The following is a 19,794-nucleotide window of genomic DNA, read 5'->3' on the forward strand; positions in this document are numbered from 1 at the left end:
TTAATAGGTCATAAAAATATCAATAATTATCAATATCGACCAATATGAAACATTTATTTTGTGATACAGTTTCCAGCCATATCGCCCAGCCCTATCATGACGTGTTTAATCATTGAAGGTCTAATTTCAGGAAAATTTGGCTTGCATCCTAAATATCTTTTTTCCCTGTAATACATCAGCCATTGTCCCAGACTCTGGCTCTGCCTGCTACAGTTTCCACGGCCCAAAGTCTCACGCCCAATTCACACATACTTCGTCTGCAGTGTGTATGCGGTGCGTGTTGCATTGCGGATGTGGTGAAGGAGCCGCACGCCCTGTTGTGCTTTCACATATGCTGCGTTTGCAGTGTGAAACTGATCCGCGGTTGCATACCACAAACACAGCATTTATTCATTATTTTTTCTTTAAATTAATATTAATATTTATATAGCCTAGTGCTTTAGATTTAGCTCACACAAGTGGCAAAACATTTAAACATAGGCTATTGCCTAAAATCACAAACATTTTAAATTAAAAAACTTACAATAGGCCATTCAAAAACAGCCAACTCTCGTATTTTCTTTCATTTTTAAACCCTTTTAAAAGAAATCCAGCAGGTCATAAAGAACTTTGTATTCCATCTACAAGAAAGGATGAGTGCTATCCATTAAGGCACTTTTTTAACCTAAATGCCAGGTAAGGTGTCGTTTCATTGCTTTACTTGAGAAAAAAAGCCATGTGTTGACTTTGAAACAAGAGTATATTGCAGGCACGGTGTTATGGGTGGGCCTGACGGGCCTAGGCCACTTTTCAACAGGCCCACCCAAAACTTTTCTTTAAAAAAAATACAAACTTTTAATATATTTTAATTTAGTCAAAAAATGGTTGAGAATGACAAATAAGCTCATAATTTGTGGTAATAGGCTAGTCTAAATGTTTTGTTTTTAACAAATTTTAAACAGTTGTATCTATTTTGATGTTTCTGCGCAAGTTCAGCAGACAGAGAGGTTCAAGATCGGATATTTGTGAACGTGAAAATAATTTCCAGTAAAGGATGTTGCAGCAGTCGTTGTTTATGTACCTTAAACGTGCGCGAACGGTATCGGAGTCATTGCTGCAAACAAGAGATAAAGGAGGGCAGCAGGACACAACACTGCCTGACAACTCTGATAACACTGCCAATGACTTCATGTACAGTTGAACGCGTCTTTTCCAGTGTCAGCCGAATTAAAACACCAAATAGGAGCACCATGCTTAGGCTACATCTCGCCTTATGTCCCTCAGTCTGTTGACATTTGACAGAGAGCTTACAGTAGCTGCGTTTTCATTACAGATTTGCGAAAAACTTTTGCAATGTTTCTTAAATGTCGATAAAAAAAACTATTGCGAAATGACAGCGTTTCCATAGCTGCATTTATGCGACTAAAATGTATCATGTTCCTCTCGCGAAAGGTCATTCCAAAATGATGGCACTTGGTAGGTTTGTGTATCCCATCCACCGCACTACCCATTATTTTTATTGGAAGGAGACGTGTCCAATGTCCAAGCATTAATGGCAAGGAAAGCCCCTTAGGTTACTTAAGCGGCACAGATATGAGGTGTGTGTGTGAGTGTGTCAGATCTGCTTCAAGGTCTTCATGATAATGTGGCATTTCTGTGTTTAGAATACAGTATTACTTTAATCCTCTTGTCTTTTATGAGTTTAATAAAGAACCCCGTCTCGTCTTCTCTCCAAAAAAAACGAAACCGTCATCTGCAAAGAATGATCGACTTTTTCGCGCGCCAGGTTGACGCATATAGAGAAGAGCGAAATGTTTGAATTTGCATGGTAACTCATGTTTTTTTTTTTAATGCTTTTTTTGTTTTTTTACCACTTTCGTTATTTTGGCTTGACATTTTGTTTGTTGGGGATATGAACTGAATTTAGAAATGCTTTGGAAAAGAAAAAATTGGCATTTAATAAACAAATTTTTTTTTTTTTTAAATGAAGACAGCGTTTGGAGTGAGTGCATGCAAAATAATTTGTTCGAGTCCACAAATAAAAGTAGACAGTTTATAGTTTATAATTATGTCTTGAACTTATCTGTATAGCTACAAATGACAGAGTATTGTGAATTGTTTCTATGGGAGTTTTTGCAAAATTGCGCGTTTCCATTGGGCGTATTTTCAATTCGCAGTTTCAATTTGCACAATTTGAAGGGTAATGGAAACGCGGCTGACTTTGATGAAATCATTGACATTTTCAAGAGCAAACCCCCAACTAGCCTACTCCTGTAATTTCGGAGAGATTATAAAGGCCCTATACCTTTTCTTTTCTGTTAAATAATTTTATTTGCAACAAATTGAATATTCTTCTCATGTTCTCTCTTCTTCCCATGCTATTTTCACATTTGGCAATCTTTTAAGCCTGTCTTTTGACACAAAAATATGAGTGTCATTTAGCCAATCCAGTTGTTATAAGTTCACAAATATGAGATATAAACTTGCTCCACAAGTAGTAACCGAGAATACTGTCTAACACTTGATGACTGCTCTGTCAAGCCCTCGTCGTCAGTGAGGAACCTGGGTGTGCTCTTTGATACCAATCTTTCATTTGAAAGCCACATCTCTAGCATCTGTAAAACCGCATTCTATAATCTTAAAAATATATCTAAATTACGGCACATGCTTTCAGTGCAAAATGCTGAACAGTTAGTACATGCGTTCATGAGCTCAAGGCTAGATTATTGTAATGCTCTACTGGCTGGTTGCCCTGCTCGCTTAAAAAACAAACTCCAGCTGGTCCAAAATGCAGCAGCTCGAGTTCTTACTAGAACCAGGAAGTATGATCATATTAGTCCAGTTCTGTCAACACTGCACTGGCTCCCTATTAAACATCGCATACATTTTAAAATCTTGCTTATTACTTACAAAGCACTAAATAGTTTAGCTCCCCGGTATCTAAGCGAGCTTTTAACACATTATACTCCATCACATCTATTGCGGTCTCAAAACTCTGGCCAGTTGATCATACCTAGAATATCTAAATCAACTGCAGGCGGTCGATCCTTTTCCTATTTAGCTCCTAAACTGTGGAATAGTCTTCCTAGCATTGTTCGGGAAGCAGACACACTCTGTCAGTTTAAATCTAGACTAAAAACACATCTCTTTACTATGGCATACACATAGAACATTTTTAACTTTCATTATTCAGATCAATTGACTGATTGTTAGGCTGCATTAACTAGGTCAGCCGGAACCGGGAACACTTCCCATAATACCTGATGTACTCGTTACATCATTAAAAGAGTGGCATCTACGCTAATGTTAGTCTCTCTGTTTATCCCGAGGTTTATCCCGGACCTAGGCCCTGTCCGGATCGGATGGTGGACCTGCCTGGACATGACCAGCTCATCCTGGAGTGTCTGCTGAGCCGTGTCCATCGGTGTCTCCTCTGAATTTGCCTCACTGGCACGACATGCTCAAAACCCGTCTTCGGAGCAATAATTCCGATCTTTCATGTATTCATACTCTTGTGTAATCGACGCCCCATCCCATCATTTATTTCCAAATAAATCTGTCTCTTCCGTGATACCCTGAAATTTTGAATATTCCAATCTAATATGATTTCTGACCTGTAAGGTTGCCAGAATAATAATCTTACACAGTGTGTTAATAGGCCAGAGGAGAACTGGCACCCCGACTGAGTCTGGTTTCTCCCAAGGTTTATTTTTCTCCATCATGCCCTGATGGAGTTTTGGTTCCTTTTCACTGTCGCCTTTGGCTTGGCTTGCTCAGTTGGGGACACTAAAAATATGATTAAAGTTATTCAACTTATTATACAAATAAAATGTATGAATTAGGTCTTATTTAATTCTATAAACTTAAATACTGATCTGCCAACATTGTTGCTGTATGATAAATTAAAATAAGCTGATAACATCACTGTTTTCTCCAGTACGACTGTACAGCCAAATCTAATTTTGTCGCAGCACAGCAAAAAATAGACTTGGTACGGAAACGATCGCTGCACTGCTGCAGACGCAGCGCTCCTGGAACGGACTGACGGACCGCATCCGCGTGCAGTGTGAAAGCTGTCATCCGTTAACATGGGTACTGAAAAAAATATGCACCGCATGCAAAGGTTATTTTTTTCGTAAACGAAAACTGAATTTAAGACTAAAACTATTGGTCAAAAAACATTTTCATAAACTGAAATAAAATTAAAAAATCTGAATAAATAAATAAAAAACTAAAACTAAACGAAACTAACTACTCTTATTAAAAAACTAACTGAAATAAAATAATAATTAGCAAAACTAAATATTCGTTTTCGTTATTAATAAGCTCTCTTTAATGTGGTGGAAAATCTGACTGTGGCGGTTGAGCGAGTGTCTGTATATTGCGCTACTGCGCGTGAAGTGATGTGAGGAGATTAACCGCTGTCCTGTGACGGCGTGCAGACAGTCAACACATCGCTAGTCCTAAACGGCAGTTCACAAAGAATCAATGCGTCCGTGGCAGTGAAATGGGAAATAACACAAGGTAATGAGATGCACGTTGAACTTCTTTTAACTTAAGCTCACTGTTTTAGAATGCCGTTTCTTACGCAACGAGAGACGCAGGCCCAGAAGTCAGCAACTATAGTAAGTAGCAAGTACTAGCCTACTGTGCATTTGAGATTTCATGTTTGCATAATATTGACAGGCTCAAAGGTGTTATCATAATCATTTACATTATATTATATTATTATCTGTGTGGAGACATTTTCCCACAAAGTAGGGAATACCAGAACACACACACACACACACACACACACACACACACACACACACACACACACACACACACACACACACACGTTTGTTTCACTATATAAGTGAGGACATTGCATGGACTTCCATTGATTTTATATCAGGTTAATGATATTTTATAGCCCCTAACCCAATTTTTTTGGCCGATTTATAAGCCTTTTTAGCTAGTGAGGACCAGTCAAATGTCCTTACTAGTCAGTTTTCATAATATTTTACTAGATAAGTAAGGACATTGGTCCCAATTACAATTATAGCACAACAAACACACACACACACACACAAAGAGCACAACAGTGTGTGTTGGCTGTATTCAGATGACTTTAGCTGTGGTCTTACACTGCTAGTCTACATTGTACTACTGAAGAAATTAAAATGAGCTTTTAATTGTTTAACAATATTTCATCTTTGTTATGAATGAGTTTGTCTGGAATTTATAATTTTTACTTTTATATTTTACATTGGATTTATTTTGTTCTTTAAGATAGATCCTCTGAGTCCACAAATAAAAGTAGACAGTTTATAGTTTATAATTATGTCTTGAACTTATCTGTATAGCTACAAATGACAGAGTATTGTGAATTGTTTCTATGGGAGTTTTTGCAAAATTGCGCGTTTCCATTGGGCGTATTTTCAATTCGCAGTTTCAATTTGCACAATTTGAAGGGTAATGGAAACGCGGCTGACTTTAATGAAATCATTGACATTTTCAAGAGCAAACCCCCAACTAGCCTAGTCCTGTAATTTCGGAGAGATAATAAAGGCCCTATACCTTTTCTTTTCTGTTAAATAATTTTATTTGCAACAAATTGAATATTCTTCTCATGTTCTCTCTTCTTCCCATGCTATTTTCACATTTGGCAATCTTTTAAGCCTGTCTTTTGACACAAAAATATGAGTGTCATTTAGCCAATCCAGTTGTTATAAGTTCACAAATATGAGATATAAACTTGCTCCACAAGTAGTAACCGAGAATACTGTCTAACACTTGATGACTGCTCTGTCAAGCCCTCGTCGTCAGTGAGGAACCTGGGTGTGCTCTTTGATACCAATCTTTCATTTGAAAGCCACGTCTCTAGCATCTGTAAAACCGCATTCTATCATCTTAAAAATATATCTAAATTACGGCACATGCTTTCAGTGCAAAATGCTGAACAGTTAGTACATGCGTTCATGAGCTCAAGGCTAGATTATTGTAATGCTCTACTGGGTGGTTGCCCTGCTCGCTTAAAAAACAAACTCCAGCTAGTCCAAAATGCAGCAGCTCGAGTTCTTACTAGAACCAGGAAGTATGATCATATTAGTCCAGTTCGGTCAACACTGCACTGGCTCCCTATTAAACATCGCATACATTTTAAAATCTTGCTTATTACTTACAAAGCACTAAATAGTTTAGCTCCCCAGTACTTAAGCGAGCTCTTAACACATTATACTCCATCACATCTATTGCGGTCTCAAAACTCTGGCCAGTTGATAATACCTAGAATATCTAAATCAACTGCAGGCGGTCGATCCTTTTCCTATTTAGCTCCTAAACTGTGGAATAGTCTTCCTAGCATTGTTCGGGAAGCAGACACACTCTGTCAGTTTAAATCTAGACTAAAAACACATCTCTTTACTATGGCATACACATAGAACATTTTTAACTTTCATTATTCAGATCAATTGACTGATTGTTAGGCTGCATTAACTAGGTCAGCCGGAACCGGGAACACTTCCCATAACACCTGATGTACTCGTTACATCATTAAAAGAGTGGCATCTACGCTAATGTTAGTCTCTCTGTTTATCCCGAGGTTTATCCCGGACCTAGGCCCTGTCCGGATCGGATGGTGGACCTGCCTGGACATGACCAGCTCATCCTGGAGTGTCTGCTGAGCCGTGTCCATCGGTGTCTCCTCTGAATTTGCCTCACTGGCACGACATGCTCAAAACCCGTCTTCGGAGCAATAATTCCGATCTTTCATGTATTCATACTCTTGTGTAATCGACGCCCCATCCCATCATTTATTTCCAAATAAATCTGTCTCTTCCGTGATACCCTGAAATTTTGAATATTCCAATCTAATATGATTTCTGACCTGTAAGGTTGCCAGAATAATAATCATACACGGTGTGTTAATAGGCCAGAGGAGAACTGGCACCCCGACTGAGTCTGGTTTCTCCCAAGGTTTATTTTTCTCCATCATGCCCTGATGGAGTTTTGGTTCCTTTTCACTGTCGCCTTTGGCTTGGCTTGCTCAGTTGGGGACACTAAAAATATGATTAAAGTTATTCAACTTATTATACAAATAAAATATATGAATTAGGTCTTATTTAATTCTATAAACTTAAATACTGATCTGCCAACATTGTCGCTATATGATAAATTAAAATAAGCTGATAACATCACTGTTTTCTCCAGAACGACTGTACAGCCAAATCTAATTTTGTCACAATATTATCCTGTTTGACACTGTGAAGCTGCTTTGACACAATCGTGATTGTAAAAGCGCTATATAAATAAAGTTGATTGATTGATTGATTGATTGAATTGCGTGACATAAAGTCAGAATTGCGTTTTATAACTCACAATTGTGAGAAAAAAGTCAAATTGTGAGATAAAAAGTGGAAAATATAGCTTCCATATATAGCTTCCATATAAGCTATAACAGTATATCAGTCAGTCATTTTTATTAGGTTAAACAGCGACTTGATAACGTTTTTAATTCAAGGCCCACCCACAATTGGTCTGGCCCATCCAAAACTGGAATCCTGCCTGAAATAACTAGATTTTCGTGTCAGTACATGTTTATTTTTAATGCGAACAATGTTCTGTCACTTTAATGCAGCAGTGCAGCACAGCAAAAAATAGACTTGGTACGGAAACGATCGCTGCACTGCTGCAGACGCAGCGCTCCTGGAACGGACTGACGGACCGCATCCGCGTGCAGTGTGAAAGCTGTCATCCGTTAACATGGGTACTGAAAAAAATATGCACCGCATGCAAAGGTTATTTTTTCGTAAACGAAAACTGAATTTAAGACTAAAACTATTGGTCAAAAAATATTTTCATAAACTGAAATAAAATTAAAAAATCTGAATAAATAAATAAAAAACTAAAACGAAACGAAACTAACTACTCTTAAAAAACTAACTGAAATAAAATAATAATTAGCAAAACTAAATATTCGTTTTCGTTATTAATAAGCTCTCTTTAATGTGGTGGAAAATCTGACTGTGGCGGTTGAGCGAGTGTCTGTATATTGCGCTACTGCGCGTGAAGTGATGTGAGGAGATTAACCGCTGTCCTGTGACGGCGTGCAGACAGGCAACACATCGCCAGTCCTAAACGGCAGTTCACATAGAATCAATGCGTCCGTGGCAGTGAAATGGGAAATAACACAAGGTAATGAGATGCACGTTGAACTTCTTTTAACTTAAGCTCACTGTTTTAGAATGCCGTTTCTTACGCAACGAGAGACGCAGGCCCAGAAGTCAGCAACTATAGTAAGTAGCAAGTACTAGCCTACTGTGCATTTGAGATTTCATGTTTGCATAATATTGACAGGCTCAAAGGTGTTATCATAATCATTTACATTATATTATATTATTATCTGTGTGGAGACATTTTCCCACAAAGTAGGGAATACCAGAACACACACACACACACACGTTTGTTTCACTATATAAGTGAGGACATTGCAAGGACTTCCATTGATTTTATATCAGGTTAATGATATTTTATATCCCCTAACCCAATCTCTATCCCTAAACCTACCCATCCCAAGAACGTGCAAAACGATAGATTTAAATAAAAACCGATTTTTTTTTGGCCGATTTATAAGCCTTTTTAGCTAGTGAGGACCAGTCAAATGTCCTTACTAGTCAGTTTTCATAATATTTTACTAGATAAGTAAGGACATTGGTCCCCATTACAATTATAGCACAACAAACACACACACACACACACACATAGAGCACAACAGTGTGTGTTGGCTGTATTCAGATGACTTTAGCTGTGGTCTTACACTGCTAGTCTACATTGTACTACTGAAGAAATTAAAATGAGCTTTTAATTGTTTAACAATATTTCATCTTTGTTATGAATGAGTTTGTCTGGAATTTATAATTTTTACTTTTATATTTTACATTGGATTTATTTTGTTCTTTAAGATAGATCCTCTGAGTATTAGCCTATGTCAAAAATATCAAATAGAATTTTTTAATATCAAAATATAATTTATTTCATTTTTAATCTCCAGATCGTTGTTTGTATAGGTCATAGTTTGACTCAAGCTTTTTTGCTCAAAGGTGAAGACCCAACTTTACTGCATGTTTTGTATGACCGTCCTGGGTTTAAACAATAATGCTCGTTTATCAAGTGATTTCACTTAAGGATGTTTAGTAAGATTAAACTCTAATCTGTGCAAACATTAAACTTTGCTGAAATTAAAAACATTGATTTGGTCTCTACACTTAATTATGGTAACTCTGCTAAACTATAATTACTAAAACTGAAACTAAATAAATAGAAACTAAATAGAAATGTATTTGCAAAATAAAAACTAAACTAAAACTAGCAAAACCATTTGTAAAACTAACTAAAACTAAACTGAAATTTGTAGCAAAATTGAAAACGATAATAAAATAAAAACTAATTTCAAAAAGCAAAACTATAATAACCTTGCCGCATACGCACTGCAGACGGAGTATGTGTGAAACGGACGTCAGTATAGGTTGAGCTGGAAAGAGATTGACGGATCTGAGCCTGGGAGGATCGATGTTTACACTTTTGGGAAAGATAAACCCAACTTGCAGAGATAAGTTAATCATTATAAATGCAGCCACAACTGACCAAAGCAGACAATGATAACTATTTATCTTTAAACAACGAAAACAATGTCTCAACATCATCATGGAAGACATTGCAAGAAGGATTAAACAAGTTCCAGTAAAAAGGGATCATACACTGATTAGACACAAAAACAATGCTTCCAAAAAACCAGGAGCACAAATGGGCTTCACAAAGATGACAAAGAGACAATAGAACAGATACTACCTTGTATATGATCATTGACTTGGCAACTTAACAACCATTTTCCTTTTGTCCTCGGGATCATTGTTGCGGTGACAAAAGTCGCAGGAAACAGACTAAGAACATCTGTGCGGTGCATGCGATCCATGAGAGTGTGTCCATGGAAATATGCGGAATGAATGTCAACTTCGTTGCCAATGCCGAAGAGATGCCAAGACACAGGACGCCCAACACACACTTTCAGTGATGGCAAATTCCCATAAACATACCCATTGATTGCTAATGGGAAAAAAACATGTTGAACAAATTACATAAAAGCATATGAGATTACACAAGTTTTATAATTAGATACAAAATAAAAACAAAAAACTGTAATTCTGCATATTATTCACTAAAATAATAACATTTGATCCTTTTGACAAACAACTGCAGAGAACTTGGGACATCAGAAAAAAAAAAGGAAAACTAAAACTAAACTTTTCTGAAGGCTTTTGTTCCAAAGTGGAACAGATACATGAAGGTACTTTCCATGGAAAAGTCAGTCATGTGTCATCAGCTAAAAATGACATCATAAAATTTTGTGTGCTTACTCCAGCAACAGACAATGGTAAACATTTGGTAAACAGCTGTAAACATTTTAAAACTAAAGATTTGACTTTTAATATATAAGATTTAATCACTTCTTGTAAACTGATTAAAAATGTAATGTAACAATCTTTGAGGTAAAAATCTACCAAACTCAACAATATAATTGTTTAAGCTGATCTATAATAAAAAAGAACATTACTCAGCAGAACACAAGGAAAAAATTCAACCTAGAGAAATACTGAGACTTACAGTGCATAAGGTTGGACTCTTTGAACTCTTCATCTGCGCTTTCCATAAGTTGTTTTGTTTCATCTGATTCAGAGCAAAATGTTTCAACATTTTCCTCCAGGTACCAGCTCAAGTTCTCATCAACCACACTGAACATCAAAATGAAATCTTCATCCACATCAGAGCGCTTATCGCTAGAGTTCAGTGTGCCTAAGATACAAAGAAAAGACTAAATATATAAAATGAGAAATAAAGAGGGAAAAATCATGTGAATTGAACTAGGAGGGAGAAGTGTTTGATGCTGAGAAGAGTTTGATGCTAAGAAGTAGTTGGTACTGTGAGATACTGTACAATCTTTTGTGGGTATTTTAAAGGGTTAGTTCACCCAAAAATGAAATGTCTGTCATTAACTCCTCACCCTAATGTCGTTCCTCACCCGCAAGACCTCTGTTCATCTTCACACAGTTTAATATAGTTTATATTTACTCCGACAGCGTACGCAAGTGTATGCACACTATACTGTCCATGTCCAGAAAGGGAATAAAAACATCCTCACAGTAGTCCATATGAGACATCAGTGGGTTAATTAGAGTCTCTTGAAGCATCAAAAATACATTTTGGTCCAAAAATATCAAAAAACAGAAAGATTCAAACGGCCATGAACCAGTGAATCGATCAATGATTTGGATCGCCAATGTCACGTGATTTCAGCTGTTTGACACGCGATCCGAACTGCTGAAATCACGTGACATTGGCGATCCAAATCATTGATCGATTCACTGGTTCATGGCCGTTTGAATCTTTATGTGGGGAATATGGAAGAGAAGACGATGCTGAATAAAGTCGTAGTTTTTGTTATTTTTGGACCAAAATGTATTTTGGATGCTTCAAGAGACTCTAATTAACCCACTGATGTCTCATATGGACTACTCTGATTATGTTTTTATTCCCTTTCTGGACATGGACAGTATAGTGTGCATACACTTGCATACGCTGTCGGAGTAAATATAAACTATCTTAAACTGTGTGTGAAGATGAACAGAGGTCTTACGGGTGAGGAACGACATTAGAGTGATACATACATTTCATTTTTGTGTGAACTAAGCCTTTAACTATAGGAAATTGATTCCATGCGTGAACAGTTTATCAGGGGTTGCGTGTGTACCTTACCTTTCTTGCAAGTGAGCAAAGCTCCTATAAGCCCTGATGCAATGTCTTTTGGTGCATCTCCATGTGAATGGTAAACCCAGGTGAGACAGCTGGCGTCTGCTTCAGTTGGGGCGTACTCTGGTTTGACCTCCCATGTGTACGTCCAGCTCTGACCAGGAGCCACTGCATCATCACTCTTATCATGACCAGAGGTGCCATCAGGATACAACGCTCCTAAAATACAGAGTAATGAATTCAAGTAAAAGCAAATTAGATTATCCAACCTGATTTATTTGAGGAGTCATAATGTGATTTGAGAATAGAGGACATTTATTGGAAAAAAAGATTTTCCTTGCTATTTTAAAATAAAAAGTTAAATTTTAAACAACATTATTTTCCTAGTTCACCCAGACATTTTAATGGATACTTGGTTTCCAAAATAGATCATGCTGAAATATTCATAACATGCATAACAACCCTGACTACATTACAATGTTTAACATTGAATAAGATTACACAATAATGCCTATTTAGCCTCCAGTCACTTCTGTCACAGTCATTGTAAAATAATAAGCAGGAGGTAGACAATTTAAAGTTGTACTTAAAGGGATAGTCCACCTAAAAATTTAAATTCTGCCATCATTTACTGCCAAGTTGTTTCAGACCTGTATGAATTTATTTGTTCTGCTGAACACAAAATAAGATTTTTTTTAAGAATGTCAGTAACCAAACAGTTTATGGTCCCCATTGACTTCCATTGTTTGTTTGTTTTAGTCAATGTGGACCATCACATGATGACAGCATTTTCATTTTTGGGTGAACTATCCCCTTAAGCTTATAAACAATTTTAAAATTAGTAAAAACTACTAAGTGGCAAATTGGTACAAGTTAACTGGATACAAACAAAAATGTTGTACCAAGGTTATACAAAGAGTTTGTTTGCATACTGACATCTTTAAAAAGCATTTGTATAACATACGTATAAATAAACAAAAACAAAATACTATAAGCCACTCATGTGGTGAAACTATGTTTGATAGCACATCTTTTAAGAGTTCACTATTTCAGGTATAACGATTATATTTGTCTTAAAGGGATATTTCACCCAAAAATATAAGTATGTATCATCCATAGACATTCTTCTTGCAGATGAATTAAATTCTGAGTTATATTCAAAAAGTCACATTTGTGTAAGAAAATTATCCATATTTAAAACTTTATAGACTAAAATAACTAGCTTCTGCTGGTGACCAATTATAAAGTTTGAAGAGCCAGGAAATTTTTTAATATAACTCCAATTTTATCTGTCTGAAAGAAGAAGGTCATATACACCATGGCTTAAGGGTGAGTAAACCTTTAAGGCATTTATGTGTTGCCCTTTGAACTGCTCAGTAATAACTTCCATTTTGAAACTTTGCTACATTCTTTTTGTTATTGCTCTGTAATTGGTTTACAGGATGTTGTGTGTAAAGAGACTAAACTGCTGTCCTAACTCAAAGATAAAGAAAGCGAGATAAGTACACAGCAAAAATTCCAGTGTTAAATTAACTCTCCTGAGAGTACATGTGAGACCACACTCAAGAGTGTTAAAGTGTTAAAATAAGAGTGTTAAAGTAACACTGAAGCAGTGTTAAAGTTAATAAGATAATTAACTGATTATTGGCAATTATTGAAGATACCTGATGATAACAAGCAGAATCACCAAATGAGAACATCACAATTCACAAGTGGACATATTTTCCATTTGTAATTGCAAAGCAACTCACAGACAAAGTGTGTTTATCCAAAAATCATAAAAACAAAATTAACAGATAATTAGATGTTGATGATTTATGGTTCATTTGAAGTCACCATTGTGGAGGGAAGTGTTTGCTTTAGTTGGGCTCTTGGTCCCCGTACGTGTGTTAGCGTTTCTGAGGCTGCTGTAACTGTGTGTGTGTGAAACACAAGAGTTTTGGTTGAGAAAGCAAAGCTAAAGTGACATCAGGTGTTGTCAGCTCCTTGTTGATGATAACTAAATCATCAGAAAATGTGCATCTGATTTTATGTTTTTATTTGCTTTAATAGTAATTTTTTTATAGCCTCTGCAGTATTGGCACCAATAGCCTTATCCTGAAGGATGATAAAGTACATACACCCAATGTTTTGAGAAAATATTTCCCATGATCACACACAGACATCAAGGTTTGGCCTATGTTTCACAACAACGGTGACAAAAAAACGCTTCCTGCTGCAATGCATGATGGGTGGCTTCGTAGTACAAAACTGATGCTTGATTGTCACCATTGTTGTGAATCATAGGCCAAATCTTGATATCTGTGTGTGACCATGGGAAATATTTTCTGAAAACATTGGGTACACATACTTTTTTTCTCATCCGTCAGGATAGGTGGTCCTTTTATTGCTATTGGTGCCAATAATGCAGATTCACAAGATTATAGAGGCTATAAACAAATAACTATTGTGTCAAACAAGGACACAAAAAACGACATCAGATGCTCACTTTCTGATGATTTAGTTATCATCAACAATGAGCTGACAACATCTGATGTCACATTAGCTTTGCTTTCTCAGCCACAACTCTTGTGTTTCACACATACAGTTACAGCAGCCTAAGAAACACTAACACACATACGGGGACCAAGAGCCCAACTAAAGCAAACGCTTCCCTCCACAATGGTGACTTCAAATGAACCATAAATCCTCAACATCTAAACCTCTGTTAATTCTCAGTAAGAGCTTCTGTAGACATCTGACTCTGACAGAAATAGTCAAAGTGTGTCTTATATCTGTGATTAAGGGCAGCACAGTGTCTCAGTGGGAAACACTGGCTCCTCACAACAAGAAGATCCTGGATTGAATCCTGAGCCAGAGAGTCTTTCCTTCAGGTCTGGTTTCTCTCATGATCCAAAAATGTGTGAATTACAGATGATAAGTTGTCTAAAGTGTCTAAAGGTGTGAGTGAAATTTCTTTTATTTTTATGATTTTCTGACAAACACACACTGTCTGAGTTGCTTTGCAATTACAAATGGAAAATATGTCCACTTGTGAATTGTGATGTTCTCATTTGGTGATTCTGCTTGTTATCATCAGGTATCTTCAATAATTGCCAATAATCAGTTAATTATCTTATTAACTTTAACACTGCTTCAGTGTTAATTTAACACTCTTATTTTAACACTTTAACACATCTCACATGTACTCTCAGGAGAGTTAATTTAACACTGGAGTTTTTGCTGTGTAGAAGAAAAGGAATGACGAAATAATAAATAAGGGAACGAGAGAGAGAGAGAGAGAGAGAGAGAGAGAGAGAGAGAGAGAGAGAGAGAGAGAGAGAGAGAGAGAGAGAGAGAGAGAGAGAGAGAGAGAGAGAGAGAGAGAGAGAGAGAGAGAGAGAGAGAGAGAGAGATTTTCTCCAACCTTCTGAATCCTTCTTATAGAAGACTCCGTGAGGGTGGAGAGAATAAGGCCTGCTTGCAAAGTTCTTCATATGCACCACCATGACATCATCGACCTCAGTCCGTAAAATAGGTCCAAGGAAGCCGAGCCACTCAGGTTTAGGTATCTCTCTCGAATAAGTGTCATCTGTGTACTGTCTGTACACTGCCTTTTTGTAAACACTCCCTATTCGGGTAGGGCCATTTGACAGGAAAACCGATGCATGTCTGTTACAGAGAGGGATTCAGGGAAACGCAAAGCAAGTCGTTTAGTTTAAATGATTCAACAATCGGATATGGTGTTATTACTAGGCCTTGTAAACAGATAAGGACCCATTTGCTATCAGAAGCAGACCACCACGCATTTTACAAGCTATCGTAGCTTGGCAGTAGCCTACAGTACTTAAAATAAAGTAAAGTTAAATTAAAAGTAGCCTAATTCAAATAATTAAATTAAAGTAAAAAAAAAAAAAAAAGTAATGTAAAATGTGACATGTTTACTATTACTGGTAAATGCGTAATGTGTCTGTTTGTAAAACACACGCATAGGCTACACACACACACACACACACTCACTTGTTTAGATCAATGCTTTGGTTGTTGATAAGGTTTCCGCGGGGTGCGTAATTCCAGTTTTCCTCTCTTATGCCGATATAATATGTCCTCTTGATGCATTCGGCGCGCTGCAACGTGATCACGGCCGCCACAAAAGCGCACACCACAGACTTCATCACTAGCCTATATGAAAACACACACACACTCACACGTGTATAACCAATATCCGACAACTCGGCATCACACAAAGCTCGCTGTCGGTGTACAAATGCCTAGCCCTGCTTTAAAAAAAAACCCCGTGAAACGAAACCGAAAGCGCGTCAGCTGGTGCGATAGCAATCAGCTGCTCTGAAAGAACCGGTTTTTCTCAGACAGAAGCGAAACTCGCTTGCTTTTAACAGAGCGCCTCTGTGAACTACACTTGCCAAGCGCGATGACTTGGCGTTCTGCTGTAAAGACAGACAAACATCCATTTGCTTTCAAGGGCGTTTTGAATGTACTGGACCATTTGCTCTTTTTATAAGGAAGCCCTTGTCAAAAAAATCCAATTGGAATTTCAGTTTATCTGTAGGATCTTATTGGATTTTAGAATCTTACTGGACTTTGGAATTTCACTTAGCCCTGTGATATATTTTAGTATTATTTTTTTTATTATTATAGCCTAAAAAAATTATAATTTATTTATAATAATAAATATTTTTTATTATAAACAAACACATATTTTATTATATGTTTGTTTGTTGGGGGGGGGGGGTAAATTAAAATGAAAACTAAATGACTTTCAAATCCCATGTACCAATATATTATCATTGAACACAGATAGCATATCAAATGTTTATAGAAATTGTCCACTTTTGTCCACTAATTGAGCTCATTTCTAATTGTTTGCCTGCTACAGGTCTCATAAAAGCTGGCATGGAGGCAACACATAACTGAAAAAGAAATAGTCTAATATAGACGCGCGTGATGTCATCGCCTTCCAGAAACAAGAGCGTAAACAAACGATGTCTGAAGCAGCGTGTTTTGTACTGGCTGTTGTATGTTTAGAAAAGCGGGAAAAAAAGAAAGAAAACCCGACCATGGACACGTTCCTGGCTTGCTGGAAGAGGACAGTAGGCTATGTGCTGTCAATCCTCCAAAGAGAACTTGAGGTAAAATATTGTTCTTTTCATATTAAATATTTTGTTATTAGCCAGTAGTAAAAGCTTGCCACCACAACGTATTTGTCTATTAAGCTTACATTTAAAGCAATGTTTTTTTTATTGATCACCAATGTAATTTAACACTTCTAATGTACAGAAGTACAATTTGTTATTTATGTAGCCTAACTAGTCACATTGGGTAATTGAGCCTTTAACAAAAAAATGTCAGTTCATTGGTTTAATGCCTTTGATTGATTCATAAGTAGAGTAAGTTGCACACATAAAAAATGCAATGCCATTTCCTTTGCATCAATAATAAATATTTTATATTATTAATATATTAATAATTGCATCAATAATTTTTTTTTTAATTATTTTGAAGGTTTGCATTATGTCCCTTATTTGAAGGATAAAGAAAGTTAAACATTGCTTTAGATTAAAGATAGATAGATATCGGCTTTCCAACGCTATAGGACAGTGACAGAAAGGGTTTTCGTGATCTGCTCAGGATGGATGTCGAGGATTTCAGCTACTTGCTTGGAAAAGTGACACCATTCATCCAAAGAAGGGACACAAAATTGAGAAGAGCCATCAGTGCAAGAATGTGGCTGTCACTAACCCCTATAGCTTCACAGACAAGGCTTAAACTAGTCTTATATTAGACTAAAATTCATGTTCGAGCTGTTTTAACTGAAAGTAACTTGCACTGACGTATCTTAAAAATGTCAATGCCATTGTTTTGTCTCAACATGCACACCAGTAAAAAAAATTACATTTAAGATTATAAAAGCTACCTATGTCCTAATAAATGTAATCCTGGTTTAATCTAAGCCATCTGTGAAAGCAGGCCATGGTGTATTATACAAATTATACACATTGCTCCCCTCCGTTTAGATCTCTGAGCTTCCAGTACAGGATCGGTCGTACACTGTAAAAAATTGTGCCGTAAAATAACGGTAATCTACTGGCAGCTGTGGTGCCAGCAATGTACTGTTAATTTACAGCCCTCTACTGTTTATATACAGCTCTCATTTTTTACAGTATTTTACCGTAATAATACCATGAAAGGAAACTTTTCATTTGGAAAACTGATTGCTTCAAACAGTTCTCATTTTAAAACAAGTATTTATAGGTGTTTGTATCGTAAAACTTCATTTGAGTCATTTCACACGTGTAAGGCGTAGTAGTAAAATGATTTAGAAACATGACTTTAAAGGGGGGGTGAAACACTCAGTTTCAGTCAATCTCATGTCAATCTTGAGTACCTATAGAGTAGTATTGCATCCTTCATATCTCCGAAAAGTCTTTAGTTTTATCATATTTATAAAAGAAATATAGGCTGTACCGAGTCTTTCTGGAAAAAACCGAGCGCCTGGAGGCGTATCGTGTGGGCGGAGCTAAAGAATGACAAGCGCGCAAAGCGGTGACGTCCTCAAGCATGGAGAAACCCATCTATCTCAGCTAATACAGATAATGATCCACAATCAAATCTGAGGGAGAAATAAATTGAACAGGAGAAACGGCAACAGCAGGACGTCCGTCTCTGTGGTATGTAAGTTACTGTATTTAATGGCCTCTCCACATTTCTGTGTCTTTACTCGCAGTTTATGAGGACATGATTCGGTTTATGGACTATTGTATGCGACTAGACCTTAGAAGTAGCAAGCAAAATGGTTTTGCACGTCAGAATACTGTAACGTTATACAGAGAACAACAATGGAGTAACCGTTAGCGCATTTGAATGACGAAGCACGCGATCGTGTCGTTTACTGATGTTTACTCATGCGACGGTAGCCAATAGCAGAGACATTTGAAGCAGTTTAAGTTAACTCACCGTCGAAGCTTTATCGCTGGGACCGCTCCGTCAGAAACACACTTCTTGGGTATGATTTGGTAAAGTCCTGTGACAGCAGTGGCGTGTAAATCCATTTTGAGACGCAACTGAAACGATGTTGTCAAGCTTCCCGTCATTTCTGCGTTCAAATCGGTTCAAATGCAGTGCTGCCTTCCCGGAATGCTGTGCTGAAGCGTTGAAGTCGCTCGACGTCACCCATAGGAATAAAGTGGAGCGCGGCGCCGTTCACGGACGACTGGATCTGCAGCTGAGAGACTGTTTACAGCGTGCTCTAGTCACGCGCGCGCGCACCCTACCGGGAGAAGAGCCCGTACGGCCCATACAAGGACCTTCCGCTCTTATTAACGTCAAATAGACCCATACTCGAAAAAAACTCGCCGAAACTTGTGAGAAACCGGAAGGAGTATTTTTGACACAGAAATACTCCATCAAACGTCCAACATTAGTTTTTGAAACTTTGTCTATGTTTAGGATGGGAATCCAAGTCTTTAACAGTGTAAAAAGCTCAGTATGCATGAAACAGCATTTCACCCCCCCTTTAACTTCAATCTTTGCGGTTCATTGTGAGCAATAGCACACAAGTATGTGATAAATTACTCAACAAATGGCTCATAACTGCATCAGCAAACACAGTCACTGCCGTTAAATAAAGCATCAGGCAACATATCATCAATGTTTCTCTGCTAATCGTGGACTGAAGCACAGGCTCTACTCTTCACCGCAATGGTAACCCACAAAACTAATGAATTCAACTAAAAGATCTCTTCTATATCATCTTGTGCAACAACACATAAACAGGTCATTTGAATATTTACTCTCATTATCAGTTACTGACTTTGCCCAACTTTTTTCTATTAACTTGCACTAATATTTCAGTGGAAATATATTGATTAATCTGGTAAATTGGACTGTTACGTTTTACAGTATATTACTGTTTTTCCTTGACATAACGGTAATCTACTGGCAGCTCTGGTTGCCAGTAAAGTGCCGTTTTTTACAGTACTTTTCCATAAAGGAATTTACAGTTGCTTACTGTTCAATTACGGTTCCCTC

At 37.2% G+C, this 19,794-nt stretch overlaps 1 protein-coding gene across 1 annotated transcript in view; it reads right to left on the reverse strand.

Moving 5' to 3' along the window:
* The window catches only part of LOC137084084 (ferroxidase HEPHL1-like), a 61,331-nt gene extending 41,883 nt beyond the window's left edge, over nt 1-19,448 (reverse strand). The window contains exons 1-6 of the mRNA XM_067450030.1: nt 18,721-19,448; nt 15,766-15,927; nt 15,173-15,417; nt 11,773-11,985; nt 10,624-10,812; nt 9,811-10,065 (exon numbers count right to left, since the gene is read on the reverse strand). Coding sequence (XP_067306131.1) covers nt 9,811-10,065; nt 10,624-10,812; nt 11,773-11,985; nt 15,173-15,417; nt 15,766-15,927; nt 18,721-18,857 — 1,201 coding nt within the window. The 5' untranslated portion in view covers nt 18,858-19,448. The remainder of the gene's footprint in view (nt 1-9,810; nt 10,066-10,623; nt 10,813-11,772; nt 11,986-15,172; nt 15,418-15,765; nt 15,928-18,720) is intronic.
* Between the last annotated feature and the right edge of the window lie 346 nt (nt 19,449-19,794).

The sequence above is a fragment of the Pseudorasbora parva genome, chromosome 8 (assembly GCF_024679245.1).
Source record: "Pseudorasbora parva isolate DD20220531a chromosome 8, ASM2467924v1, whole genome shotgun sequence".
Taxonomy (NCBI): domain Eukaryota; kingdom Metazoa; phylum Chordata; class Actinopteri; order Cypriniformes; family Gobionidae; genus Pseudorasbora; species Pseudorasbora parva.